General features: G+C 38.3%; 1 protein-coding gene across 5 annotated transcripts in view; it reads right to left on the bottom strand.

Annotated features, from left to right (window-relative positions):
* Positions 1-4665: 4665 nt before the first annotated feature.
* CCDC90B (coiled-coil domain containing 90B) overlaps positions 4666-24900 on the bottom strand; it is a 32963-nt gene continuing 12728 nt past the window's right edge. For 3 of the 5 annotated variants that reach the window (XM_047752580.1, XM_047752584.1, XM_047752581.1), the window contains 9 exons: positions 20234-20353; positions 17589-17692; positions 14303-14404; positions 13171-13212; positions 13000-13071; positions 12847-12900; positions 10158-10272; positions 6544-6761; positions 4666-5192 (listed from right to left, as the gene is read on the bottom strand). In XM_047752580.1, coding sequence (XP_047608536.1) covers positions 6706-6761; positions 10158-10272; positions 12847-12900; positions 13000-13071; positions 13171-13212; positions 14303-14404; positions 17589-17692; positions 20234-20353 — 665 coding nt within the window. In that variant the 3' untranslated portion in view covers positions 4666-5192; positions 6544-6705. The remainder of the gene's footprint in view (positions 5193-6543; positions 6762-10157; positions 10273-12846; positions 12901-12999; positions 13072-13170; positions 13213-14302; positions 14405-17588; positions 17693-20233; positions 20354-24900) is intronic. The other 2 variants (XM_047752582.1, XM_047752583.1) reach the window with 2 other exon arrangements.

Here is a 24900-nt window from a genome sequence, read left to right on the forward strand (position 1 = left end):
TTCTGACACTACCCAGAGTGTGACTTACAGAACTCAGGAAGCCACTTTACTATTACTAGTTTATTTAGGATCAGGATACATTTCGGGAACAGCCAAATGTAAAAGGCAAAGTATGACGTGAGAGGTAGGTGGGAGGTGTGCTACTCTCCCAGCACCTGGATGTTCATCAGGTTGGCACTGGTGGTCGAACTCAACCTAGAGCTCCTCTCCTTTCCCGCCCCTTCCCAGAGGTGGACATGGGGGCTGAAAGTTCCATCTCTGTAATCATGATTTGATCTTTCTGACAGTCATCCCCCAAGCTGAAGCTATGCAAGGGGTCACTCCTAAGAGTCTGAGAATTTTAGGAGCTATGTGCCAGAAAAACAAAAACTCCTAATCACCCCATCATTCGGGATATTATGAGTTTCAGGAAATCTGCCACGAACTGGGGACAAAAGCCAAATATTTATCATGCTATATTTTGTTAATAAAACATAAAAATGGAAGTGAAAAAGGTGTTAGAAAAGAGATATAAACAGAAATTCTACCTTTTTCCATGCCTCAGTAGATAGCCCATCCCTTGAGATAAGTCAGCTTGGAGATGACTTGGGTATTAAGTAAGCAAATGAAATCTAGAGTTAAAAGTCTGACTTACCTGTTGTGTGTGTGATCTTGGCGACTTCACCTGTGTGAAGTTACCATTGTGTGACCTTAACTTCACTTAGCTTGCTTCTTCTGCTATAAAAATGTGGATAATATCATCTATCTAAGAAGACTTCTACAAAAGATTGGTGAGTTGATATATTATTTAGTATATTTGCTGCTGTATAGTCAATGTAGCTATTATTCTACAAAATGACACTAATTTCAGTGTTGGTCACCAGAGACTTTTCCATTGCCTCATGATTTTCCTTTGTATTAAAAAATATTGGGGGAGTTCCCATTGTGGCTCAGTGGGTTAATACCCCTGAGAATGCAGATTCAATCCCTGGCCTTGCTCAGTGGGTTAAGGATCCAGTGTTGCCGCAAGTTGTGGTGTAGGCTGGCAGCTGCAGCTCTGATTTGATCTCTAGCCTGGGAACTTCCATACACTGCCCACAGTGGGGTGCAGTCCTAAAAAGAAAAAGAAACTGGGGACTTCTGGTCCAAGATGGCAAGAGTAGAGGGACATGGAGCTTAGCTTCTCCCACAAATACATCAACAATATATCTACATGTGGAACAGCTCTCACAGAATACCTACCAAATGAGAGCTTGGAGAAGATCTCCTACAACCAAAGCTGTAAGAAAGAGCCCCCATGTGATCTAGGCAAGACAAAGGGAAAAGGGAGAAGAGGAATCAGAGCTGTGGAGGAAGAAAGCTTCCCTCACCCAGGGAACGTCCTTCATCAGCTGGGCTGTCTGCAAGGACAGACGGGGAGCGTCAGAGGCTGGTGAGGGCATGGGAGCTGGTCTGTGGCCCTGCAGGTTAGGGAAAGATGAACACAGATGGTGGTGGTCAGTATTGCTGTACTTCCTAGGCTGAGGCACATCTCTTGGTGTGCCCAGGGACTGCAGCTAAAACTGAGGCTTCAGTGGACAGACCTGGGGAAGAGGACTCTGAGTGTATGGAGACTGCCCAACAGCACATGGGGCAGGTGCAGCCTGGAGCTCAGATCTGATACCACAGCCTCATTATCAGCATGCTTAGGGTGGGGTGTGAACTCTGTGGGTGCCTGCTTGTGGAGGCAGAGCTGAAATCTGAGCTGACTGCTGGCTATCTCACTGTGGTTTCTGGGGCACAGCTTTGGCAGCTCTGGAAGACTTTTGGATTGGGACCATATGGGCGCCTGAGGGCCCTCTGGGCGGACTGTCTGCAGGCTAAGGGATGTGGCACCAGTGGATTTATGAGCTGATGGTCATGCATGCTCCAAGTCAATTCCCAGGGCCCAGCTGAGGCAGCCCCAAAAGGGCAAAGCCAGCAACCGTGACCTTTGTGGGTACACACACTGAGTGGCAGGAGCCATCAGAGGCTCTCTCACGTCCCAGTGGGCAGCCTCTGGGGAGGAATACACAATGGCTCTTTCCATAAAAGGAGCACTCCAGTCCTGCCTACGTCACACCACAGAACTGGATCTGGGGACTTCTAGTGCAACTAGGGAGCAGACCCTGCTCCTGACAGGGCTGTGACATCCATAGAACAAAAAGAAGCCCCACTCAACATCGAGTGCAGGCTCTGGTCACCACACAGCCAAACACACCCCCTGTCAAGGAGACAAAGGCCAGCACCAAAAATACTGGACTCAAGCAGGCTACATAGGAATGCTCCCACATAAAAACAGCCTTTCAAGACCTTGGTAGAAAACTGCTTCTTCTAAATTCAGAGTCAGAGAAATAAAAGAAAAATAAAAGGCAGGGGAGTTAGTCCCATTGAAAGAACAAGAGAAAGCCCCTGAAGGAACAATGTAACAGACCTCTCCAGTTTTCCAGCTTCAAAAGCAGGTAATAAAAATGCTGAAGGAATTAAAAAAGGCTATTGATGGAAATGTGGATCACTGTAAGAGGAACGATAAAGAGGAGCCCATCAAAATTAGACAACTCAATTGCTGGGATGAAAACCAAACTAAAGGCAATAAGCAAACTAACTCAGAAGAATGAGTGAGTGATCTGTAGATAATAATGGAAATCACCCAATCAGAATAGCAGACAGAAAGACAAATGAAGAAAAATGAAAGCAACACATGAGATCTATGGAATAATATAAAATGTGCCAATCTATGCATAATAGGGATCCCAGAAGAAGAGAGAAGGGCACTGAAAATGTATTTGAGGAAATTAAAACTGAAAACTTCCCAAAGTTAAAACAAATAGCCACATACAAGCACAGAGGATCCTAAGCAAGATAAACCAAAATAGACCCGTCGCAAGGCATATCATAATAAAACGGCAAAAGTTAAAAAGAGGATTCTCTAAAGGCAGCCAGAGAAAACGAGGCAGTTACAAGGGAATCCCCATATCACCTGATAGCTCTACAGAAACTCTGCAGGCCAGAAGAGTGTGGTAAGATGTAGTCAAAGTCCTGAAGGGGAAAAACCTGCAACCGAGGATACGCTACCCAGCAAGATTATGATTTAGAATAGGACAGAGAAAAAATTTCTCAGATAAGCAAAACCTAAAAGAATACAGCAATACTAAATCTCTTTTAAAAGAAATATTAAAAGGCCGTCTCCAGAAAAGAAGCAAGAATCCAGGAAAGAGAAAATCATATAGGAAAACTAAATAAATAAACTATTGAAAATAAATAAGCCAATACATAGGTTAAAAAACAAAATCTGTGAAAGCGATTATAGCTACAATGAACAGTAAAAGGGAAAAACATGAAGATGTAAAAGGGGACATCAAAAATCACAAAATGTAGGGAAGGGAGTAAGAAAACAGGTCTTTCAGAATGTGAGCTTATGCAATAACCAGCAAGTATAGAGTAATGGGTTAACATACTTGAAAACCAAAAATATAAAAGTAGACTTCACAAAAGCCAAATAAAGGTTCTCGAGTATAATACAAAAGAAACTCATCAAACCACAAAAGGAGACACACAAAAAGAAGGACCATAGATGAAATACAAAGTCAACTGGATAAAAAGTTTTAAAATGTCAATAGATACTTATCAATATTTTAAATATCAATGCACTAAATGCTCTGATCAAAAGAGAGTGGCAGATTGGATAATAAAACAATAAGCTACAATATGCTGCCTACAGGAGACCCACTTTAGAGTGAAGGACACAGATGGAAAGTGAAGGGATGGAAGAAGGTATTTCATGCAAATAGAAATGACAGAAAGTAGGGGTTGCAATAATCCTATCAGACAAAATAATAGACTCTAAAAGGCCGTAAAGATAACACCATGTAATGATAAAAGGATCAATACATAAAAGTATAGTATACTACACTTGTTAACATCATATATGCATCCAACACATGAGCACCTAAATACATAAATACTAGCAGGCATAAAGGGAGAAACTGATGGGAACACAATATTAGGAGACTCTTATACCCCACTGTATCAATGCACAGATCTTTCATACGGAAAACCAGTAGGGCACCACACATCTTGAATGACACAACAAAACACTTAATTGATACTTACAGAACACTACATCCAAAAAAACCAGAATACATATTTTTTTCAGGCACACATGGAACATTCTCTAGGGCAGACACATACTAGGACACAAAACAAGTTGTGACAAATTTAAGAGAATAGAAATTATTCCAAACCTCTTTTCTAATTGCACCTCAGTCCATTTTTCACAAAACTAGAATAATCCTAGAATTTATATGGAACTACAAAAGACCCAGAATAACCAAAGGAATTCTGAGGGAAAAAAAAAAAAAGCTGCAGTCAAAACCCTCCCAGATTTCAGACAATATTCAGACAATACTAAAAAGCCACAGTAATCAAAGTGTACTGGTACAAAAACACACACATGGATCAATGGAACAGAACAAAGAGCCCAGAAATAAACTCACATATTTATGGTCAATAAATTTTCAATAAAGGAAGCAAGGATATACAATGGAGAAAAAGACTGTCTCTTCAGTAAGTAGTGCTGGGAAAACTGGACAGCTACATGTAAAGAATGAAATTACAACATTCTCTAAAACCACATACAAAAATAAACTCAAAACAAATGAACTGATATAAAGACCTAAATAATACCTTTATTTACCAATAAAACTGATATTGGAGAATATGGCTAATATCATCAATACAGTAAACCTATCACTGAACCCCCAGACGTACTGGACAGACTTACCTCGTCCCAAGCATCACTGTACTAGAGCAGGCCTCACCTTGCAGAGGCTGAGCTTGACCCCACAGGAGCAGAGCAGAATGAATGCTCTCTGTAGACAGGTGGATTCCAAACAGGAATGGGGAGAAATGGTGAGGCTACTGGGGCCTTGTTTCTCCTTTCACCTCACTTAATCACCTAGGGCAGGGCGGCTGAAGGAAGAGTGATTACAATGTTACACTACTGGAGCTTCCCTTCACAGAGAGGAAAGAAGTATTCCCTCTCTATATTTTAGCCTATTTTACATTGTAACAAATGAATAATTTACTTGTTTACTGTCTATCTTCTAAGACTGCCAATTCCATGAGAAAGAAGCCATTTTCACTCTGTACACATGGGGACGAGCAGGTGGTCTGGCTCATAGCAGGAATTCTTACTGAGTGAACAAATGCAGAATTCGTTATAAAGGAACCTATATGGTCTTTATTAATCCAAAGTAAACTAATCTACATGTATGGCATGAATTTTCTTACACCAGAGGATTCTGATATAAAAATGAATCAGAATGCAACTAGATAATGTTAAAATACAGAGTTGGTTTTGAAAACAATTCAGGAGTTAGATCTTTGAAGAAAATTTAGTTGGAAAGCCTCTGGTTCTCCCTTGCTGGGCCATCTTTTGATGCTCTACACTTCAGATTCCCTATTTATAACTAAATAAGTGATAGGGATCATTGAGTATCTAATAATAGATTATGAAATCTTTTCAATGATTAGCACTTTTTGGTCTTGGACTCTTAATTTGGATAAAACTGAAGGTCTGAGATAAAAATGTTTTGTACTTTCCTTGAAATTACATATATACTATTAATAGATGCTATTATCCAAGACAAAAAGTAGAACTAGTAACAACAAAATATGAAATTCCCTATGATTTTCTTGAGTAGGGATTTTATATCAATAGACATGAGCTGAATTTTAAAAAGCTTTGTTTTATGTATAAATTTAAGATGGGTTCTTGAAAAGCATGGATAAACGGTTTCTATATAAAAAACATTTTTTTTTGTCTTTTTGTCCCTTTTAGGGCCGCACCCGCAGCATATGAAGGTTCCCAGGCTAGGGGTCTAATCAGAGCTGCAGCCCCGCTGGCCTATGCCTATGCCACAGCCACAGCCATGCAGGATCCAAGCTGTGTCTGCAACCTACACCACAGCTCACGACAATGCCAGATCCTTAACCCACTGAGCAAGGCCAGGGATCGAACTACAACCTCATGGTTCCCAGTCAGATTCATTTCTGCTATGCCATGATGGGAACTCCAAAAAAATTTTAAATATATGTAATGAAGTTCAAGAGTTGGCAACTCTACAGCTTTCATACTGAGTGTCATATACTTGTCCTAGATTATGTATTTTAAAATTACTGTTTCAGTTCATTACCAAAAAAAAAAAAATGCAACTCCAGCTATGCGGTAAGTTGCTTTTAAAAATCCAAGTAACTTTGTTATAATAATATTTTATATAAAAAGGTAACTGTGCAATAGTTATCAGGAAAGGTGAATACAGTAACAAGTATATAGGCTTGGGAATAGTTTTCAAATTTGCAGCAGATACCAAAGCCTGTATAATTTACAGTTGTTCATGTGAACACAAGAAAAACACTGGTTCAATTTCTATGAGCTATCAAGAGGATAAAGAGAAAAAGCCCTTCTATTTCAAATCAATCTGGTTTTGAATGGCATGTTTCCAACATAAAATAAAGACATATAAAAAAACAGAAAAAATATACCTTCCCATTCTAAAACATTTCTTTTTAGTCCATATGTACTTTAAGTAATCTTGTATTAAGTTTATACTGCAACTTTCGGTGTTCAAAGTAAATCCATCCTGGCAGAGTGTTCTAAGAGGTCAACAGCAGCAGGAGTAGGAGCATAATATAGAATGTTCCCTGTTATTTCCAGAGTCTATAAAATCCCAACGCTATTGCCAGGCAAGTAAACACTGAGGCTGTGAAAAGAAGAAACCAAGTTATAGGTCATGCATTTGTGATGATCTTGAAGAGACAAACAGAATGATGTCATCTTAAATTTTAAATGAAAAGCAAATAACAATCCAATCAATTTTCTAAGGTTTTTCATTCCCTGGAAAATTAAGCTAAGGATAAAGGATATCTGTTAGGGCAGAATTAATATCATTTCTTCTTTAAAAACTTTCTGTATTTTAAACCAGAATAAGGATGACAGTAATTTTAAAGTATAGATTGTGTCAGTTAGAATCTATAAACAGTATTTAAAGTCATTAATATTAGCATTAATAACAATGACTAAATAATTATAAAATCTAGTTTTAGATATAATTTTTAAGTGAAAACCTACCTTCCTTACCTACATTAGTAAAACAGAATCTGTGTCATCCATGAGGAAATTTTAATTGCCTTTTCAGTACATTTGAAAATGATTTCAGGGGGTTCCCTGGTGGTCTAGTGGTTAAGACTCAGTGCTTTCACTGCTGTGGCCTGGGTTCAATCCCTGTGTATGGGAAGTGAGATCCCACATCAAGCTGCTGCATGCTGCAGCCAAAAAAAAAATCACAACTGCTAAAAGTTTAAAAATAAAAAAATAATGAAATATTAATGAAAATCATTAAAAAAAACTCAGTGAAGTAGAAGAAAAGGCAGAAAATGCATCAGGCTTTTTAATATACTGCCTACTCTTTATGTTACATCATTCTAGATAGAAAACCTTTCCGTTCTCCTTAAAAAAGGAAATCTGGATGAAGCTTTTATTTGGATGAAGCTTTTAAGGACTTAGTTTCTAGTTTGTTTAAATAGCCATGACTTCCTAGATTAAAGACACAAGAAGCAGCCTTTAACCCTATTTTGAATATGTAAATCTAATTATACACTATCCCATTTGATCCTACTACTTACTGAATCTTGGTTAATGATTATTTCCTTAATTTTAAGAAATAGGATTAGGTCTATGATACAGTGGGAAGCTGCACATTTGAGAAGAATGACACTAAAGAGTTTGTCTTGTTGCCACTGGTCAAGTATTCATTCTCTTATTTGATCCTGCTTTTACCATGTTCCAGGAAGTACGGTGAAGAATTGCATACTCAAAACCATATGAGGTTGGTGACAGCTTTCCTGCTGTAAAGAGGAGGCAACAAGCCCAAAGTTGTACTGCTAGCCAGTGGGAGAAGCAGGACTCAACACCATGTATACTTGACTCCAAAGTAGTAATAATTGTTTTTTAAAAATAGAGTAGTGCCTTCAGAACTGTTAGTTGTAAATCCTCAGTGAAAAAAAGAAAGGAAGGTAACTCAGGAACAGTATTTTCCTGAACAGATTTGCTGATTTCCATTCCCACTGCCACTAAGTCTGTAAGTCTGCCTTGTATATATCCACGACTGAATGAAAACTTTCTAGAGCCCATCACCATGTTCAAACTGAGGGAAAAGGGACTTTATTTTTAACTAAGATATTGATTCTTAAGAGAAATACACTAGAAGAATCTGAGTGGAATACAAAACACTTCCAAACCTGAGTTGCCTGGAGATCTCTTTTGAAAGTGGGAATGATCACTCTAAACTGGGATGATTTGGAATTTCCCCCAAAAAGATCTCCAGTACTTCTAGACTTCGCTAGATAGGGGCTTTCAAAACTTGTTTTAGCCTTAGAACATTTTCTTCAAAAGGATCTTCAGCAGGAGTTCCCGTCATGGCACAGTGGTTAATGAATCCAACTAGGAACCATGAGGGTGCAGGTTCAACCCCTGGCCTTGCTCAGTGGGTTAAGGATCTGGCGTCGCCATGAGCTGTGGTGTAGGTTGCAGACGTGGCTCGGATCCTGTGTTGCTGTGGCTCTGGTGTAGGCCGGCGGCTACAGCTCCGATTAGACCCCTAGCCTGGGAACCTCCATATGCCTCGGGAAGCGGTCCTAGAAAAGGCAAAAAGATAAAAACAAAAAAACAAAACCCAAAAGGATCTTTAGCGGAAACCCAGTATTTAAAAGAGACAGAAGCTAAGCCATTCAAATGGAAGAGAGAAAGAGGGTGCAGAGGTGTGCCTCAGCTGATGGCTCCCCCTTTACTCCTGCTGCCACTTCAACATAATTATTGGCTACCCAGAAAAATCACTGATGGTAGAAATCAGCAATTTTATTTTGGACAACAATAATATAGAAAATTTTAAATATGTACATCTTTGGACCCCAAATTTTAGATGTGCAGAAACAATTTATTATACAGAAATATTAGCATGAAGGCACAAGGGTATGTGTGTGTGTGCAATACTGTTTTTAATAATGAAAAAATTGAGAGCAAAATGTCTGGTAATAGAGATTTGGATAAATAAATTTTGGTATTTTTCATGCAATAGAATACTGTGCTTTCTAGTAAAAAGATGTCTATATATGTATTCGTGTAGAAAGATAGTCAAGATATTTGATTACATTTTAAAAGATGCAGTCTGTAGGGTCTAGTTGCTACTTAAAAAATCTGTATCTGTAATGTTCACATACAGAAGGAAAAGCCTATAAAGATATATGCTAATAAGACTAAATACATATGGGGAAGGAGAGGGCTTTCACTATTACTATAATGCTTTTGAATTATATGAACAATTTAGAAAGAAAATATATTAATTTTTTATAAAAAGAAAAAAGAAAACTACTACCTGACTAGGGCATTCTTCCTAACTTTGGGCTTTGTAATGGGTCGAGTCACACAGTACTTGAGGAACTCAATGTGTGACAAAAAAATCTAATTTTAGGTAGTATCTCTACTCTGTCAGCTGTATTCAAGATAGGAGGTAATTTTCACTCCTTTGCTTGTGGTGGTTTTTAATGGCCTATATCAATTTTAGTGATCTTTCTCTAAAAATTTTCATTTTTTTTTCATTGTGGAATACCCAGTTTATCTTTGTATCATTTTGTACTTGTGTTTATGTCTATCTTTGACGTCCATATGCTTTTTACTATTAGGTGGATGCGGATATTGCATGGTTGGTTTTTTGGATTTTTTTCTTCCATTTTTGGCTAGCCTGTGGAGTTCCCAGGCCAGGGATCAGATCCAAGCTGAAGTGGCAACCCAAGCCACAGCTGTGGCAACACTAGATCCTTAACCCCTGTGGTGGGCTGGGGATCGAACCCAAGTCCCAGTCCTCCCAAGATGCCACCGATCCTACTACGCCACAGCAAGAACTCCAGATATTGCATGTTTTACATCCTAAACTTAATGCCTATTAAACTTTCTCCAAGCACTGCCAGGGACCAAACAATAAAGGAAACCTATTACAGCTCCTTTTGTTTCTTCTGTGCCCCATGACTACCTTGGGAAGTAAGGGCTAACAGATTGAGAATCAAATGACAGTACTATCTGTTTCTGACAAACACAGCCTTACCTGCAAGATAACGAATTGTCTCAAGCTTGTTAGATTCCATCAGCGTTTTTAAAGAAGCAATTTCAATGTCAATTTTGTTACTGGTCTCTGAAATAATACCTCTGGTTTTGGTATCCTGTAGTAATTCAGAATAAGATAATTAAAATTTGTCCCTACATATTATGGACAAAAATTTACTTTAGAAACCTTCACTATGGGCTCATTTTGTGTTAAGAAAGTTTTAAATGGGGAAATACGGTAAAAAGGGGCAGTGATATTAAGAAGACATTACACAAACATTAAGAACTAGCAAAAAATACTCCTTCTACTTTGATATTTGGAAACTACTTAGGATTATTCATATTCTGGACACATCCTACTAAAAACCTTAATAAGATACAGGCATACCTCATTTTATTGTGCTTCGCAGATACTGCATTTTTTAAAAAAATTCAGAGTTTGTGACAATCTCAAGATAACCAAGTCTAACCAGCATTTTTCCAACAGCATTTGCTCACTTCATGTCTGTCACTTTTTTGGAGGCCATGCCTGTGGCATGTGGAAGTTCTCAAGCCAGAAGCAAACCTAAGCCACAGCAGTGACAGTGGCGAATACTTAATACTAGGCCACCAGGGAACTCCTCTTTGTATTACATTTTGGTAATTTTCACAATACTTTAAACTTTTCCATTATTATTATACTTATTACGGTGATCTGTGGTCAGTGATCTTTGATGTTACTACTGCAAAAAGATTACCACTTGCTGAAGTCTCAGAAGACGGTTAGATCTTTTCAGCAATTCTTACTTTTTTTTTTCCTTTTTAGGGCCGCATCTCTAACATATGGAAGTGCCCAGGCTAGGAGTTGAATTGGAGCTGCAGCCACTGGCCTATGCCAGAGCCACAGCCACAGCCACATGAGATCTGAGCCAGGTCTTCAACCTACACCTAAGGCTCATGGCAGTGCCAGATCCTTAACCCAATGAGTGGGGCCAGGGATTGAACCCACATCCTCATGGATTCTAGTCAGGTTCACTACCACTGAGCCACAATGGGAACTCCACAATTCTTAATTTTTAACTAAGGTATGGATATTACTTATTTAGACATAACGCTGCTGCACACTTAACAGACTACAGCATAGTCTAACTTTTATATGCACTGGGAAACCAAAAAATTTGTCTGACTCAATTTATTGCAGTATTTGCTTTATTGCCATGGTCTAGAATTGGACTTGCAATATCTCCTGTATTTGAGACCTAAATATATGAGTATAAACTAAGAAGCAAAAATATTAGTCATAGAACTATCATTTTATATGTATAAAGTCCCTAGAATATCATGGTTAAAACTTTAAATATATTTTCCAAAAGGAAAAACCAACCAGGTTTGTAATATGAATTGGCATCAGTATTAAAGGAAATGGCAGAAATGCTTGTTGGGTAACACTAAGTGCCAGGTGCACAGGGATTAAGCGGTAGGATGAGAAATAAGATAAATTCAGAGGTCAAAAATTATCTGTGAGAGAATTTGCTGACTTCCTTGTTTATCTCCTCTATCTGCCAAGAAGTAAGAGAAGGGAACCAGCTACTTGGCAAGGCAGATGGGGGGTTCTCTGGTGCTGCAACCGGTTAAGGATTTGGCATTATCACTGCTGTGGCATGGGTTTGATCCCTGGCCTGGGAACTCCTGCATGCTGCGGGGGCAAATGGGACCTTTACTTCTACTGAATTATAATCAAGAGTGATGTCTCATGTTAGAATATAGACCCAGTGACTTTATTTTTTTTATTTTTTATTTTTTTGTCTTTTTTTTTGCTATTTGGAGGTTCCCAGGCTAGGGGTCGAATCAGAGCTGTAGCCACCGGCCTACACCAGGGCCACAGCAACGCGGGATCCGAGCCGCGTCTGCAACCTACACCACAGCTCACGGCAACGCCAGATCGTCAACCCACTGAGCAAGGCCAGGGACCGAACCCGCAACCTCATGGTTCCTAGTCGGATTCGTTAACCACTGCGCCACGACGGGAACTCCCAGTGACTTTATTTTTAAGGAAAGAACAAACCTGAGTCAGAAAGCTGGGTTTTCCTCAGCCATAGAGATTAAGTAATGATTACAATTTAGGATTACTGTGAGGTAAGCAGTAGTTAGGAGTATGGAGGTTAGAACACAGGTTCATATACCAGCTCTACTATTTAGCTGTGTGACCTTAACGTCCTCTGCCGCATTTTCCAAATTGGTAAAATGGAAGTAAGAGTGCCTACCTCACCGAGGCTGATATGAGGATTAAATAAGTTAAGACAAAAAAAGTGAGTAAACAGTATCTGCTATATAATAAGTGCTCAATAAATATTTACTATTATTTTTAAATAAAGGTAATATTTGATCGAACCTAGGCACTCATTTAAATACTAATTATGATGCCATGTCTTTAAAAAAAGTTTTTTTTCCATATCAAAATGGTTTAATTTAAAAAAAAAGTATGGTAAAGACTGGATTCTCACTCAGAAGTCACAGATCAGATATTATCATCCACCTGGTGGCAGCTTCCCTCGAAGGAGTGGTTAACTATAATAGCCATGAGGAAATCAGGGATTCTATAGGGCTAGCTTGTTAAAGTCAAAACTTATAAAATGATACACATAAAGGCAGTTACCACACAAGGTGTGAGAACTATACAAAAGAAGACAAACTTTTACACAGTAGCTTACATTTTTGGTAAACTCTGTGGTTACTTCCATAAGTTTCTTTTCTTGATCTGTAAACTAGAGGATACGGTTTATCAGGAGGTTAAAAAGAAAAAAGACCAAAAGGAATTAAAAAAAGAATAAGTAATCAAGAAAATACATTTAAAAGCACATTACCATGTCTATTACTCTGCTCCTTTCTAGGTTGATATCCAGTTTATTATCTGCTCTGATTCGACTAGTTTCATTCTTTAAAGAGAATAAAAATATTTAAAAAGTGATCTTGTAATGAATACTTTCCTGGAATCAGTAAAATATTCTGAAGGGGGGGAAATTTTTTTCACTTACCATCAGTTGTTGCTTAACTTGTTCTAATTCAATTTTCATTTTCTAGGTATAAAGAAAGATCACATAGAATTGGTGTTAAACCAAAATTCCTATTATGATTTAAAAAAATTCTGAAACCCTGCATAAGCAAAAAAAAGGACAAACCTGGATTTCTAATACAAAAGTTGATTAAAAATAAAGACAAAAAAGAATAATAATTCATCTTATTCAGAAAGTAATTCTTGTGAATATAACATTAGAAATACATTTATATTTTAATACGGTGGTTCCCCCTTTATCCATGGGGGATATGTTCCCCCTTTATCCAGTGGATGTCTAAAACCTCGAATAGTCAGTCCTGAACCTTATATGTGTATAGTTTTTCCTTATACATTAACCAGTGGGATGCATGCACAGTATAGATACACTGGAAAAAGAGATGATTCATATCCTGGGGGGATGGTAAAAGATTTCATCATGCTATTCAGAACAGTGTGCAATTTAAGATTTTCAGACTTCAGTTGATCACAGGTACTAAAACCGTAGCAAGTAAAAAAGCAGTAAGGGGGGAACCTACTGTATTCTACTTGAAAAAAAATAATTGATATTCTAAATTTTAAAATATTTAAGCTAGCTTATAACAAAGTTCTGACTGAATTACAGGAATATTTTTCTCTTAAGTAACAGAAATAATTATTACATCATCCAAACAAGGGCCACACCCACAGCTTATGGAAGTTCCCAGGCTAGGAGTGGGATCTGAGCTGTGTCTGTGACCTAACCACAGCTCAATCCCCGACCCACTGAGCAGAGGCCAGGGAACGAACCTGCATCCTCATGGATTCTAGTCAGATTCATTTCCTCTGTGCCACAAAGGAAACTCCCAACAACTAGAAATTTTATAAAATATATGTGGCTCAAAGATTTCCTTTTTTATGTGATCTGTATAAAATACAACTCTTATTCTTCAGTATTCAAGAAACTATGATATATACATAAGAAAGATTAGGTATGGCTAAACATGTATATTTTTATCTAAAAGCCTGCTAATCATTACTTATTAACCACATTAAGTAATTGAGTCCTATTATTCACTAAGTATAACACTTGTGAAATCAGTTATTTTATTAATAATAATTTGAGACTTGATTACCTGGTTCTCTGCTCGTAGATTTGCAAATTCACTTTTTTCTAGGATGACCATGTCTTTCCTGATGGAGTCCAAATGAGCCATTAGTTGTTGTACTGTTATTTCCTAGAATGCAAAATTAAAATTACCTAGTGATCTAGGTAAGGCCATGCCCTTACATGGACTTGTTCATGCAACTTTAAAAGAATTTTTTTTTTTTTGTCTTTTTGCTATTTCTTGGGCCGCTTCCGAGGCATATGGAGATTCCCAGAATAGGGGTCCAACTGGAGCTGTAGCCACCGGCCTACGCCAGAGCCACAGCAACGCAGGATCCGAGCCGTGTCTGCAACCTACGCCACAGCTCACGGCAACGCCAGATCCTTAACCCACTGAGCAAGGGCAGGGACCGAACCCGCAACCTCATGGTTCCTAGTCGGATTCGTTAACCACTGCGCCACGACGGGAACTCCTAAAAGAATTTTTTATCTTGCTACAAGGTATAATGAATGTTTCTTGGCTAAAAAAAAAAAAAACCCACAAAAAAATATATGAAACCTATATTTCTGAAATATCAAAATGAAAAGTAAATGCAGCAGGAGATTCAAGGAAGAAAACCTTATCTCCCACTAAGGAAAAACAAATATCCAGGTCTTTTCAATGAAAGAGTCCCAATAAAATGCACTTTACACTTGTCTCTAATAGTTCTTCAACAAATAATTTTATTTATTTATTTTAAAACTATCTACATGAGAAAGCTTTTAATTGTTCATTGCTTTGAAGGATCTTCTACCATCAGAAATTAATAGGATATTGAATGAGACTTAGAAGTCAGGCAGTATAAGACAAAATAGGTTGAAGTATGGCTTAAATAATTACCACTTGTCAGTATAACAATTAGTTTTGTTTAAATTTCTGAATATCCTTCCTATATTTGGCACTACAAAGAGTTTATGAAAGAAAAAGTAGCCCCATCTGATTATAAACTTTGGCTTCTTTAGGGAGGGACATTTTGGTAGAAATGACTTAAAACAGCCTCACAGGAGTTCCCGTCATGGCTCATCAGAAACGAATCTGACTAGCATCCATGAGGATGCAGGTTTGATTTCCTGGCTTTGCTCAGTAGGTTAAGGACCCGGTGTTGCCATAAGCCGTGGTTTAGGTCTCAGAGGCAGCTCGGATCTGGCATTGCTGTGGCTGTGGCATAGGCTGGCAGCTATAGCTCCAATCAACCCCTAGCCTGGGAACTTAAATGTGCTGCAGATGTGGCCCTAAAAAAAAAAAAAAAAAAAAACAACGAGCAGCCTTACAATGAAAATAAAACTTTTATCACTAAATTCAAAATCATGTAGCTTACTGACTCATCTTTTATCCCTCATTATCAAAAGAAAAAGCGGATGAAGGTATAACCTTGAAAAAGGGTTCACAAACAAACAAAAAAACCCCACAAACAAGAACAGTATCACTAGTGGAATAAAAAACCCCAAAATGGAGTTCCCCAATGTAGCCCAGCGGAAACGAATCCGATTAGTATCCATGAGAATGTGGGTTCGATCTCTGGCCTCAATCTGTAGGTGGGAGATACAGTGTTGCTGTGGCAGTGGTGTAGGCCAGCAGCTATAGCTCCAACTTGACCCCTAGCCTGCGACCTTCTATAAGCCGCAGGCTGGGCCCTAAAAAGCAAACAAGCAAAATCCTTACAGTTTAGTAGTAGTATTCCTACATCCAGTCCTACATTTTAAATGTAAGATTAGGAGTTCCCGTCGTGGCGCAGTGGTTAACGAATCCGACTAGGAACCATGAGGTTGCGGGTTCGGTCCCCGCCCTTGCTCAGTGGGTTAACGATCCGGCGTTGCCATGAGCTGTGGTGTAGGTTGCAGACGCGGCTCAGATCCTGCGTTGCTGTGGCTCTGGCGTAGGCTGGTGGCTACAGCTCGATCAGACCCCTAGCCTGGGAACCTCCACATGCCGTGGAAGCGGCCCAAAGAAATAGCAAAAAATAAATAAATAAATAAATGTAAGATTAAATGGTCTTGGCAGCATTAAAAATTTGTTTTAATTCATTGCTATTATACTTAAAAATCTGATTTCAGAGTAAATAACTATTAAAAGTAGTTCGAGGAGTTCTCTTGCAGCACAGAGGGTTAAGGATCCTGTATTGTCACTGTAGCAGCTTAGGCTGCTGGTGTGACATGGGATTGGGGCAAAAAAAAGTAACTCCACTAGCTCTTTCAGGGTATCACAGAGGTTTGGGGAATTAAACGAGTGGCCTTTTCTTTAGTAGATGTAGTAGTCTGTTATGATTCTGAATAAATTTATCTAAAATAATGCACAAATTTGAGTTAAATCTAATGGCTCAATGCTTTTAATTCCATATATATAACTAATTGGAGGTTATAGTAAAAATCTTTATAAAGCTTTTGCTCTTTCACGACCTTTAAAGTAATAAAATTTTATGCAAGAAACGATGTAACATAATTTTATGTAAGAAAGAAACCCTAATTTTTCTCTGCTATGAAATATTTGGGGAAGAAACCCTGAATTTGAAAAATTAAAATTAAAAATATATAACCATAGAAAACATATTCTTAAACACACTGAATTCATGACTAACAGATTATGAATTATTATTCCACAGGCTTATTTTATTCTGGCCTTTATATAAAATTGCTTTTTGTCCATAGCATAATGATAACTCCTGCAAATTACTCAACCACTCCGGTCCTCTCTTTCACGGCAAAATAGAATAATTAATTGGAATTAAATAAGAAAATACATGATAAGAGCTCACTACTGTGTCTTTCACTGCTTAAGTTTTAGTGAATGGTATTATCTGATGTTTAAAGATTTGAGTTACTGGTCAAATTAGAGCATCTTAGCCAGGTGATTTATGAAGTCTCTCCCAGTCACGTAAATCCTTTCCAGCTTTCCAGTTTATGAAAATTAACCAAACACACGTGATTGCAGTAAGGCAGTCAGCCCTTCTACTATGGTGGGCTTTCTATGGGGAAAAAGTTGTCTCACTAACAACCTATCACCATCAGCTGTCAGTCAAATAATGTAATTATACAATGAAAGATCTGACAAAACTGCATTCTCTGTGCTACCATAGTTTTGTGATAACTCTTCACACAATTCAACTCCTCAATCTCTCTGGATACTGACTTCAATAAAGGTTGTTTCTGTTTTTGGTCCCTTTCGAGAGAGTAAGAAGACACAGGTGTGTTTGCGGGGGGGGGGGGGGGTAGACAGAGATGCAGCTATGAAGAAAGATTAATAAAACTGTCAGAAATGATAAAAATAAAAATATTACCTGTTGAGCTTGAGTGACCATCTCCTTATAGAGAGTATCCAGGCTGACATTTGATAACGTGGTTAATACTGATACAATTGTTTCTGCTTGTGCTTTGTCAAATCCTATCAACAGCAAATAGGTGTTTATATTTTTTTTAAAAAGTGAACATCCTCTCAGATATAACTTTCATCATTTAAACTGCCACATAGTTGACTCTTGAAAAACATGGGTTTGAAATGAGTGGGTCCACTGAGATGCAGATTTTTCTCAGTAGTAAACAGTATCATACCACATGATCTGTGGATGGTTGAACCGTGGATGTGGAATTGTGGACACAGAGGGCCACTACACAGATTTTTAAGTGTGCTGGGGGTCGGTGCCCCATCTCTCCTGTTGTTCAAGGGTCAACTGCAGTCTTTAAAAAAAAAAGGTTACAATTAAAAATCAACAGATTATGCTAAATTACTCTCTAAAAGCACTTTCCAGTTTTAATTCCACTGATCCATTACCTCACTTCTTTTTTTTTCTTTTTTGTCTTTTTGCTATTTCTTTGGGCCGTTCCCGCGGCATATGGAGGTTCCCAGGCGAGGGGTCCAATCGGAGCTATAGCCACTGGCCTACGCCAGAGCCACAGCAACGCGGAATCCGAGCTGCATCTGCAACCTACACCACAGCTCACGGCAACGCCGGATCGTTAACCCACTGAGCAAGGGCAGGGACCGAACCCGCAACCTCATGGTTCCTAGTCAGATTCATTAACCACTGCGCCACGACAGGAACTCCCCATTACCTCACTTCTGTATCAAGATGGGCATTCTTAGTCTTTGAGTGTATAATTGGCATAAAAATGGTATTGCATTATTGCATTGTTATTTTAATTTATACTTAACATCTACATTTCCTTGGTCAAGCATCTTTTTTTTTTTGGCTGTGTCCCTGGCATGTGCAAGTTCCCTGGCCAGGGATCAAACCCATGACATAGCAGTGACCCAAACCGCTGCAGTGACAACACAGGATCCTTAATTCACTGCACCTCAGGACAACTCCTCAAGCATCTTTACATATATTTATTGGTTATTTATATTTATTCTTCTGTGAGCTGTTTGTGCCCTTTGTCCATTTTTTCTATAAAATTGCACAACTTTTCTTACTTCATACGAATTCTTTGTGTATTAAAGCAACAGGCTCATTGTCATATATGTTGCTAACATTTTTAACCTTACAGAATGGATTATATCCTTCTGATACCGAGATTTAAATATTTCTGTAGGTCACACCTGTTAGTCTTTATTTTCACTGCTTTTGAGTTTTATGTCTTGCATTCTTACTCTAAAAGTTTCAAACTATTTATACATTGTATTTTTTATAGTTTTTCCTTTCCTTTTTTTTACATTTAGCTGTTTTTAATCAACCTGGAATTTATTTTTCAGTAAGAGGATCTATGTCTCTTTTTTTTCAAATGGCCAGTAATTTATCACAGCTCACTTATAAATAGTCCTTCCTTTCCCTACTTTGCCTTTATTACTTTCTAAGACATATATTACTTTCTAAGGTACATAAGGCATTCTATTCCATTAAATCGACACTTCTATTCCCACAGTATCACATAATTTAAATAAATGTTATACTATCTGGTAGTTTTTGTTTTTTTTTTCAGCTACACCCCAGGTATATGGAAGTTGCCAGGCCAGGGACTGGATCCGAGCTGCTGCTGTGAAACATACCACAGCTGCAGCAACACCAGATCCTTAACCCATGGGAATTGAACCTCTGGTGCCTCAAAGACAATGCCGGATACTTAATTTGCTGTGCTACAGCGGGGACTTCAGTATCTGGTAACTTTTTTGTGCTTGCTCTTGGGTTTTCTTTTCTAAAACATTGTGCTTTTTAGTATCAGCCTAGTTTTTTTTACATAATTGGAATCATTCTGCACATGTATATTTATATAAAGCTTTTTTTTGGTCTTTTTGCCATTTCTTGGGCGGCTCCCGCAGCATATGGAGGTTCCCAGGCTAGGGGTCTCATTGGAGCTGTAGCTGCCAGCCTACGCCAGAGCCACAGCAATGCCAGATCCGAGCCGCGTCTGTGACCTATACCACAGCTCACGGCAACGCCGGATCCTTAACCCACTGAGCAAGGCCAGGGATCAGACCCGCAACCTCATGGTTCCTAGTCGGATTCGTTAACCACTGAGCCATGTCGGGAACTCCTATAAAGCTTTTTCAACTTACATTTCTTAAGCATTTCTGTTATCAGTAAATATTCTTCAAGCTATACCATATTAATGACTGAATTATTCCATTGTATGGATGGCATTTATTTATTTATATTTTAGGGCCGCACCCACGGCATATGGAGGTTCCCAGGCTAGGGGTCAAATCACAGCTGTAGCTACCGGCCTATGCCAGAGCCATAGCAACACTGGATCCAAGCCGTGTCTGCAACCTACACCACGGCTCATGACAACGCCAGGTCCTTAACCCACTGTACTAGGCCAGGGAATGAACCCGCATCCTCTTGGATCCTAGTCGGGCTTGTTAACTGCTGAGCCATGAAGGGAATTCCTGGATGGCTTATATTTAACTAATGACTCTTAACTGTTCATAATAGGTAAGTTGTTATGAGTGCTATTAAAATTTTCAAGAAGGACCCATATGACTCACCATGAGTTTCCAAGTTCTGAACCAATGCATGGGTATCAAAAGTTAATTTCCTTTGTTCTAAAGGAGTTATGTCCACTCGCCTCATATCATATCCTTCCTTGGTTGCAGTGGTTAAGAAGTCTGAAAAGATAATTTTTTGTTGTTGTTATTAACTATGAGAAGCATCACACTTTAGTTTCTAAAGCATTTCCCCCTATTTACAATACACTTCCAGCTCTTCTCTCTAGGAATTCTATAATTTCAAACAAGATAAATCACTCCTTTGAGCCCCCTGATTCTTTTTTTTCCTGGATGTTTAGGGCCACACCCAAAGCATATGGAGGTTCCCAGGCGAGGGGTCGAATTGGAGTTGCAGCCGCTGGTCTACACTACAGCAACGCCAGATCCTTAACCCATTCGAGGCCAGGAATCGAACCTGCATCCTCATGGACACTAGGGAGATTTGTTTCTTCTAAGCCATGATGGCAACTCCCTCTGATTCTTTTATTTGAAAGATCTCTAATATTCTGTAATAGCAAACATTCAATGTTTCCTTCTAGCATTTCAAAATTTTAAGAGTCAGTGTTAACACTGTAACATAGATCAGAAGTTTTGGATATCAGTGCCACAATCTTTAATTACTAGAGAGTAGAAACTGCCCAACTCTCCTGAGTGCTCAGAGGTCTTTTATTGAGTTATGATAATTTTTGTACATATATTCCCATCTAAAGTAGCTTTCTGTTCACCCACTCTTATATAAATCTACAGTTTATTTCCTACATAGTTCTTGGTTCTAATTGGAAATTATCATGTTTACTGTTTGGCTCTCTGAACCAGAATCTAAGTTCCATGAGGCCTGGACTGTAGTTTCCCTTACTGTAATTTTCAGTACCTAAAACAGTGCTTGGCAAATAGTTGGGTCACAGTATTTTATTGTTGAATCAATCAATGAATTGGATTTTAAATCCTGGATTACTTAGTAGTGTGAACACAAAAGAGCTAGGAAGTTTTTCTCATTTTTGACATAAATGTCTTATTTCAATAAATTCTCATGATGGGGTCACTTTGCTATATGGCAGATATTGGCACAACATTGTAAATCAGCTATACTTTATGGAAAAAAGAAAAAAAAAGACTCAAAGAGATGCTAAAAAAAAAAAAAAATCCCCAATTTTTAAACTAGACACAGGATGGTCCTTTTCTATTGGTGAAGAATTGTATTTAAGAAGTATTTTTTGGGGGGAAAACTTTGCCCACATAATAACTTTATCACTATTATCACACATTAAGTAAAATAACTGCTAATAACTACAAACATAAGATGCTATACCACCAAGGCAAGGTGGTATTAGCCACCTTTTTTAGATACCAAGCCTAGGAAAGGTAAAGCCTGAGGTTTTGCCTAAGGTCACAAAATCTCTGGTGGAATCAGGATTCAGATACAGGTCTTCTGATTCCAAAGCCCATGCTGTCACCCCAGACTGTCTCTTTTTTATCCTAAGCAACCTAAGACATCTAAGTACTTAAAAGACCAACTTCAGGTGCTACTGCTGCAACCTCGGGTATTGCTTTTCTGGCTAGTATAGTATAACACAAATGTGATCCCTTCCTAACTATTTTTCCAGCCAACATCTGAGTGCCACGTACTGTTAGGGATGATGAGCAAAAGGAGACATAACAGATGTCTTTTTTTTTTGGGGGGGGGGCAGTACCTGCAGCATAGGGAAGTTTCCAGGCTAGGGTTCAAATCAGAGCTGCAGCTACTGGCCTACACCATAGCCACAGCAATGTGGGATCTGAGCCACATCTGTGACCTATACCATAGCATATGGCAACACTGGATCCTTAACCCACTGAGCCTGGGATCAAACCCGTATCCTCATGGATACTAGTTGGGTTTGTAACCCGCTGAGCCACAACTGGAACTCCCAGATGTCTTCACTGACATTACAGACTAGTAGGCAGTAAATAGATGTTTTAAATCTAAACATAAACTCTAAATTCAGACGATGAAAAAGTAATGTCCAGTCCTTTAGATGAATTCTGGTTAACAAGATTTAAGAGGAAGGAGATGTAAAGGTGGATCAATTTTGAACACACACTCATTAGCACAGTGATTAGCAATTGTTTTGGCTTTGAGTGCCATCTAGAAGAGTTAAGCAGTGTGCTTCCATGTGTTACTATTAGACCTAAGGAAGGAGAGAAAGGAAAAATTAGAGGAAAAGGGGGAAGACTTCAATGGTAGGTTCAATAACAATTGCATTAGGAATAATGACTGGTACTCTTAATTCCCTGACTAGAAGTTTCGTCTTTTATTTGGGGTTTAGTGGGAAAAAATCAGTAGTAATATTATATGTTACTATTTTCACACCAATTATTCATCTTAAAATTCTCATGTTATGGATGAGGAAAACCGAGGCTCAGAGGAGCTAAGTAATTTGTCTGACATCTTATGGTCTCAGAGTAAGGCAGATTAGTATACAGTTCCTCTGACTTAAAGTCAACAAACTATGAATATCTTGTGTGAAGAGAAGCTTGCGACTTGTTGACTGGAGAAAAAAAAAAAAAGCTGAACCTAAAAATTGAGAATTATGTTTTATTTGGCATATTTTCTAAAAATTTACACTCAGAAGACAGCCTCTCAGATCTCTGAGACTGCTCTGAAGAGTAAGCGAAGACTGAAGATATATATGAGTTTTGCAACAAAAACCAGGTAAAACATCAAAAGATTACTATTAAAGAAAACAAGCTCAAGTTAATGAATTTAGTACTTTTATTTCTCCCTCCTTTTTTTTTTTTTAAGTGATTTTCTATGTATGGGAACATAAAAGGTCCTGGGCTCATCAAAATCATTCCTTTGATGTGTACTTGAACTATCTAGGGCCATAACCTCCATCCTGAATCCCCTCAGGGCACAAAGATGGGGCAGCTGCAGTGGCTGAAGGCTGCAACATCCTTTCTTTACTGATATGGCAGGCAACATTTTTCATCCACAATGCCTCCCCCTTGGTCATAAATTCAACCAAAATTCAGGGTGCATTTCATGACCAATTTTGTCCCATGGTGCTAGGAAGACTCATTCCTAGATGAGGCAAAAATTCTGTTGATATGCCATTTAATGTGTTACCTTCTGGATTAGACCCTGTTGATAACCTAAAATTCTCTGGATTGCCTATCTGGTTACTAGTTTATTATGATCCAAGAAATGTTTTCCCTTACTGCTTCTTCCCATATTTAGAGTGGTACTATTATAATTACTCCATGTAGGATATGTACAGATGATCAGTCAGCTAGTAACATTAATGAAGTCATAGTATAGCAGAGAGCGACACAAAGCATAAATAAAAAAGAACTAATTAAAACAACGATTAGTATAATTAGTTGTAATCTGGTTGCAATAAACCATCATATCCACAGGGGAACCAGCTGGAGAAGCCAAATTCTGGAAGTTCAGGAGAGAGAAGTGACAGATGTTTCATCTTTGTTTACAAAGGTATATACTTTATCAACTCGCAGGTTATAGCATAAGAGGAAAGGTTTTTCTGGAAAACAAAGACTAAAAGCCAATATATTTCAGAAAGAGGCATAAAATTATAAATCACGTTTATCAGTTAATGGAGCCTCATATAATTCCTGAAAATCTGAATGAAGTCATCAGTTTTCCCACAAGGGTTTTCTAATTTCTTATTCAGTTCAGTGGTATGATCTAAAAATTATCAGAAACTTGTATCTGTCAAAGAATCCTTTTTATGAGTTTTCTTTAAGATCTTCAATGTACAAAAAGCATGAGAGTAAAACAATGATTGTCCACAAATAACAAGACTTAAGATCGGGCGTGGTTAAAGATCTGATTACATGACAAGAAACTCTGACATATAACGTATGACATCTGTGACATATAACATTTCAAGATAATAACTAGAATTTATAAATGATAACACTACACCAGGGAATACCAGACTTTTAGGAATTCCAGATAAAATCTGGAATATCTATATTAATGACAGGGCTGTCTATACAATATAACCTAAGGTTCATCTCCAATCATATGACAATGCCTGTCAAGTAATTTAACATACCAAATAAGCCTATTTAGTTTAAAACTCCTCTCTGAGATGTCTCAGGGTTCTTTCAAAGCATCCCAGAGTTAGCCGGAGATCAAAAGAACTTTAGTGAGAATTTGATATTTGGGCAGTTTGTTAAAAATATCAAAAAAGGGAGTTCCTGTCATGGCTCAGTGGTTAACGAATCCCACTGGGAACCATGAGGTTGCAGGTTCGATCCCTGGCCTCGCTCAGTGGGTTAAGGATCCGGTGTTGCTGTGGTTGTGGCGTAGGCCGGTGGCTATAGCTCTGATTAGACCCCTAGCCTGGGAACCTCCATATGCTGTGGGAGCGGCCCTAGAAAAGGCAAAAAGGCAAAAAACAAAACAAAACAAAAAAATCAAAAAACGTTTCAAAACATTTGGTCAAATAGGATCATAGGTCACTGTGAAACAATACTCATTCACTTAACCAAAATGACAAAAGATTTCAAAAAAAAGTACAGGTCAATTAAAGGCAAAGAAACACAGGCTGTACTCCAAGAAACTATGTTCCTTAACAGAGAGAGGAAACAAATCCAGTCTTGCACCAGCCTACTTTTAACAACAAAATTCGTTTACCTAATTAAATTTAATCTAATCTCAG

This window comes from Phacochoerus africanus, chromosome 11 (genome assembly GCF_016906955.1).
Source record: "Phacochoerus africanus isolate WHEZ1 chromosome 11, ROS_Pafr_v1, whole genome shotgun sequence".
Taxonomy (NCBI): domain Eukaryota; kingdom Metazoa; phylum Chordata; class Mammalia; order Artiodactyla; family Suidae; genus Phacochoerus; species Phacochoerus africanus.